Source organism: Rhea americana, unplaced genomic scaffold (assembly GCF_003343005.1).
Source record: "Rhea americana isolate MKP2758 unplaced genomic scaffold, rheAme1 scaffold_3, whole genome shotgun sequence".
In the NCBI taxonomy this organism is placed as follows: Eukaryota; Metazoa; Chordata; class Aves; order Rheiformes; family Rheidae; genus Rhea; species Rhea americana.
In genome coordinates, this window is record NW_028186423.1 from 14,432,894 (window position 1) to 14,438,893 (window position 6,000).

A 6,000-nucleotide genomic window follows, 5' to 3' on the forward strand; every position below is an offset into this window, starting at 1 on the left:
TGGTATAGTTCTCTCTAGTTTAGACTTTAACTATGAATTTTCCTACTGGCAAACAAATGCTTCTGGGGTTCTTCATGCTTTTTTTCCCTCCCTCCTGCAACCATTGACTTCTCAATATTGTTTTATGTGCTGAAAGCATCATTAATTAGTTTTATTTGCTAAGTTGTCACTTTTTCTAGGGAGTTGTTTCTTTGTAAATCATCTATATTGCACAACATTGCCAGTTTTATTATTCAAGGGGTTTCTGAAGACTGATCCTTTCTTTGATTAAAGGTGGTCATCTCGTTGTTAGCCATCCTAGGTTTCAAACTGAAGGAATTTACAAAGCCTGGGAGAAGAAAATGATCCTCTTTTCTTAGAGTAACTACAGAACTGTAGTTTGAAAGAAGTTAATAGGTTCAACTTCAATACATGCTGTGTGAAATTTGATGTTGTTTTGGTCAGAGATGTTACTATGTGGCATGCATTTATGTTGATAATGTATTTTGCTGTTTAGCTGTTTCTCTGGTGTAAGGAAAAGTAAGTACACATTTTGTGACATGTTTAGCAGATAGAATTGTCCACAGTCCTTAACATGGCTAACTGTCAAAAATCAATATAAGATCGTGAAAAATATTATGTATTTTAGCAATTTTCATGTGTGTCTATTCAAATAATTGTTCTAATTGAGAATGATGTATTAATAGAAATATTACTACGAAGTTATGTTTAGTTCTCAGCAGCAGCTGAGAGTCATTCTACATAGCCTCTTTAAAATGTGGCCAAAAAGGTGTCAAACAATTATATTTGAAGAAAAATTGGGACAGTTGATACTAATTAGCTCATTGAATAACATTGTGTTGTGAGGGACAGCTTATGCTTGGGGGCATGACCATTGCCCATTGGTATCTTCCATCTACAGGACTATGATCATTAAACCATATAGTACCAAGTGGTGGATGTACCTGGAAATTTAATTTGAATATGATTTAAAGGTAGAAAAGCCTATTTCATCATTCTTAAAGATTCTGGTAAATTAATGTGCCGGTGTTTGGAGACAGTAAGTGGAACTTAGTTTAATGTAGTTCCCCTTTCACATGGAACATGATTAATTACAGGTTGTTTATGCTTACTATGAAAGTGCCTACCTGCAAATGTTTGCTCACATGTATCCAGGGTTATATATTGACTTGCTGCTTACATGTGTAAGCCTTAGCCATGTGCACATAGAGAAACCTGTTAAACTTGTTACTGTAGTTGAGCAAAATGTTATTTTCCTAAAGAAACATTTTGTATAGAGAGTAGCTCCCTAATTGATACAGAAATGGCAATGTGAAGTGCAGAGGTTACAAGGCAGTTCAAAAGCATGGAAAAAGTTGTTCTACATAGGAGATTTTTATGGGCCTTCTGAAATTTGAATTGGATTTTTTTTTTTTTTTTTTGTTATCCTAACTTGAAAAAAAGGAACTTGAGGTAAACATTTCAGAGACAAGCACATGCACATTGTTTAATGCATTTTCAACCTTTACTTCCCCTCTCCCTTCAGTATTACAGCTGCAGCAAAGTTAGGTGACTATGAAAGCATTAGTTTAGCATAAGATCACCATTCAGGGAAATCTGAAAKTATGTAGAATTTAATTACAGCCTCTTAAGATTGCTGCCGCCATTTTCCTGTGTTTTCATTTGAATTATCTGTGTGAATGGCAGTGTTTTTGAAGTAATTTATCTGATGCAGAGTCCTGGATTATTAATCTGGAATGAAAGAAAGCATCTGGAATTTCATGCGTATGTTATGGAGGGTAGTGCTAGCCGCCTTGAGTTTGGCATAGTTTGTTCTAGCATATATTTAGCAGTCATTGCTCCCCTGGTAAATTATTCTTTTATATTTACAAAGGTGAGCAAACATGTCAATGACATAGCAGATCATTTTGATTTATTTTAAGATCATTTTAGYTATGAACTTAACATGCAAAATAACATTTGATACGGCAACTGAATAATGTGATAAAATCAGAAGTACACTATTTCAGTAGCAATTGTTTGCTGTGGGAAAAACAGCTAAATAAATYTTATTTTGATGAATCTCCATTGAATTATGTTTTTTATAGAGCACATCTTATCTCAATTCTAACCTATTATGATTAAATGGAGAAAAAAAATTGTAGGAAAAGTAAATAAATGCTCATGTTTTTATCTATACTGTTTTACTACTGTTAATTGGCTGTGCTGCTTAACTTGAATCATTCTGTCTTGTTTTACTGTTGTTCACTTAACTGCAGGAACTGATGTTTTTAATTGGTTTTACAGTTTCCATCAGGCTGTCTTTAAGTGCTCTCATCATGAAAATTTGTTTTTCCCAGGCTACGATTGTGGTCACGTCTTAATTCTGCACAGAAATGTATTTGCAAGATCTACCAAGTCCTGCTGAAAATAGAGTATTGAGAAACAAAATAAATCCATACTTTCAGTGTTTTAAGATCTAATATTTTGACATGGCTAGAGAAACCTTTAGATTGTTTTGACTGACATTTGTCTATTCAGTTATGTTTGACTTAACAAAGTATTGTGATTTGAGTTTAGAAAACTTGTAAATGCTCTTGATGTGCTTGTGCCCCCTAGTGTCATTAGAGACTCCTTGCTTTGTATGTATTCTGCAGTGGATTAGAGGACAGTAGAATTGGTTAGTGCTGTGTTGTTGCATCAGCAACTTGTCTTAAGATACTAACTTTATTCTAAAGTTTTGTCATATAGTTTGAGAAGCAATAAAAAGGCTTACCTTTAAGAAAAATAATTGTGAAATCATTCTTTCTAAAAAGATATTTATTTCCTTAGCTGCATATTAAGATATGAGAGAGATAGTAACAATAGAGATTTCTGCTGATTTTGACTGTAAAAAATACTCATGTCTGAAACTTTTTCATTTAAGATAATTTCTAGTCTCGTTTAAGATGAGTATACAATATGTACATATCTTTACTTTTACAGAAAGTTTTCAATTAAAATCTGACCTCTATCAGTATAAGCAAGACTTGTTTTATAGATATTAATTCTTTTTCTTTTAAAATGCCCTTGTGTGGACTTGTTACAGAAATGTCAATTCTCTCCTACTTTTAGAAACATAATTAATACTTTAAACCTACAGATAGTTACTCTAAAATAAACTTTTCACTAAATTATCACTAACCTGTAAATCCAGGAAGAAGAGTATCCACCACGGGATGATTTCAGTGATGCAGATCAGCTTAGAGTGGGCAATGATGGCATCTTCATGTTGGCATTTTTCAGTAAGTTATTTTATATCCCAGACCTATTGAGGTATATCTTAACTGTACCTTATTTCTATGGACTAAAAAAAGACAGCTGTGATAAACTATAATAATTTACTGTAACAAATGGATTATTACTACCTGTACACAGATATAAACACTTTTTGTTCCAGAAGTAGCAAGTATGTTGCACTTTTTTCCAGTTGTCAGACACCTATCACAGATAAGAGGACAAAACAAGGTCACAGTAAGTGTTCTGAAACATAGCTAGATTGTAAACTGTGAATTGGGAATTTTGGTTATGTGTAGGATTACCAACTCTAATTAAAGGCTGGATTAGAAACTGTCAGTCAATTTTTAGGTAGAAGGAATTTGAGAGAGATACAATGTACCATATGAAAGTTGCTTTGGTTAGTGTACTGAATTAAATAGCTGTGGGTGGATTTGTGGAACAAATCCAGCCATACTTATTTTCAGGTGTAACTAACCACTGGCATATAAAAATACGAAATATCCAGTCTTCAGGTGATCCCTGATAGTCAACAGCACTACTGTAGCACTTACTCAAGGCTCTGTGTGCTGTGCACATCTTATCTTCTAATTTAAGTATCGCACTGAGCAAAGTTGAAAGTATCACTGTAAGTTACTTCTAGAAAGAATCTGCCTTTGTTTTCCCAATTGTGTGTTTATTTTTAATTTCTGAGGATGTTTCTCCTTTCCAAAATAAAACTCTTATTTTGCAGCTTTTATGAAAATTTGATACATCTGTTCGTTTTAGCATGCGTCAGGATGAAAGACAATTGATATTCAGTAAAGTCCCCTTTATGTCTTTTCAGCTTGTATTTCATATTAGTTSAAGTTTTTCTTGTCTTTTACAGTTTGTTTAATTATTGAGGATGTAGAATATAGAACTTTCACAAATTCTTTTTCTTGTTGGTACAACATACTTGGATAATTCAGGATTTTCATTTTAATGCACAGAAGCATGGGGGTATGCAGCTACCTTTTATAGCAAATGCATAAATAAAGAGACAAAGCGAGTTTGTAGCCTGACCTTTCTGTAGTTGGACCATAAAAAGGATATGTTCTTGCGGGGAGGAAGGGGAGAGCTTGGCTTAATTAGTCTCTTTCCTTTTCTTCCTCAGCCCATTTGCTATAACCGTTTGTGTTCGACCAGTATGGGTTCTGCATTGTGTGAACTTGCTTCGTGCTTCTAGAGCCTGCTTCAGGCCTTCATTTATGCTGCATTTGGAGGACAAGCAAATAGGTTGTCAGCAGTGAAACTTCAAAMAAAAATTTTGGTTCTACTATAGTTAAGTTCCTAATCTCAGCTGAAAATGATCTTGTTAGCTTGCATCTAGGAACAGACAAGTAATAAAAATCACTCTATGCAGATACTCAATTAAGGAAAGTGAAGGCTCTAATTATATGCAAATGTTTGACCAAAAGTGCATGCCCAGGGCCTTTGTACACACCTTCAAGAATGGAGAARTTGACTTGGATAAACTAGTAGTTTTAGTTTAGCCAGTTAGCTGAGACTGCACAGAGCACTTTTTACATATTTTTCAAAAAATTCTGTAAATCAAAATTTTTCTTACCTATTTTGAGACTATATGTCCATCCAACTTTGCTTTCCTTTGAGTGAAATGCATAAAATGACTAACCTTTCCAATTTAAATATATTACAAGATATTAATGCAAGCATATGCTTAATTAGTGTCTATGTTGACTATTATAGAAACCAGTTACGTATGGAAATTTCAATAGCATACTGTTCATTTGTGTTCATATTATGACTAGTGTACAAAACCCTGTAGGAAGTAGACCTATGATACTSTTGAGATTTTTTTATTAGAAAATTAAAAAGCTAAATGAAAAATTAATTTAACTTAGCAAGAATCAATCTTAAGTGGGAGTGTGTGGGTAGTCCCATTTCTATTTAAGGGAGTAAGAAATTAAAATGAAGTTAAATGTCTTTCACTTGTATACGGGGGCATTTTAAAATGCTGTAAGCAGAGGTGACTGACTGCCGAGAACCTACAGTAAGTTCTCACATGTAGTTAGAATGCAGGAAAACACTATTAGGCGTTGTGTTGTAGTGAGATGGTCATGAGAAGAATGAGCTGTTCTAAATTCACTCTCCCACCTCCTCCTTTGACTGTTATGTATAGCATTTCTAGAAAGACTATAAATCTAATGAGGGAGAGAGGGACCTTGAGGGGCTTTTTTTGCCATAGTTTTAAATATAAAACAATGCAGTGAACTCTTTTATGTTAATTTAACTGAAATTTAGTTTTTTAAAAAACTTTTTACTATTCTGCTTGTTGCAATCGACTAATTATCATTACCTGCCATCTAGTGGTAGCTGTCTATATTGCATAAAATTGCTGTCTTGCAGGCCATCTAGTGGCCAGGTCTGCGGTATGTTTTTGGTCGTTGAGAGGGGGTGTTTGTATATTAAGTTTTTTTTTGTTGTTTTGTTGTGTTTCCTTTTAAGAAAAAACATAATCCCTGGTGACACAGTTACAAATAAGAGTTGCGCATGCACGCTATGAACTTCTTTCCTATCTAGGTATGAACTGGATCGTAAAGTACTATTGCAGTTAGCCTAACTGGACTGACTGACTGACTGAGTCACTACAGTCAAAAGAAGAAAAGCCCTTCACATGAACAAATGTTTTTAATGTCTTTGTGTTTGCAAAATGACTCTGTTTTGTTGTTGTTGCTGTTGTGTTTTTTTTTTTTTTTTTTTTTT

At 33.8% G+C, this 6,000-nt stretch overlaps 1 protein-coding gene across 2 annotated transcripts in view; it reads left to right on the forward strand.

The window, feature by feature from the left end:
* NDFIP2 (Nedd4 family interacting protein 2) overlaps positions 1 to 6,000 on the forward strand; it is a 47,106-nt gene that overhangs the window by 23,749 nt on the left and 17,357 nt on the right. For both annotated transcript variants that reach the window (XM_085309543.1, XM_085309544.1), the window contains exon 4: positions 3,176 to 3,263. In XM_085309543.1, coding sequence (XP_085165669.1) covers positions 3,176 to 3,263 — 88 coding nt within the window. The remainder of the gene's footprint in view (positions 1 to 3,175; positions 3,264 to 6,000) is intronic.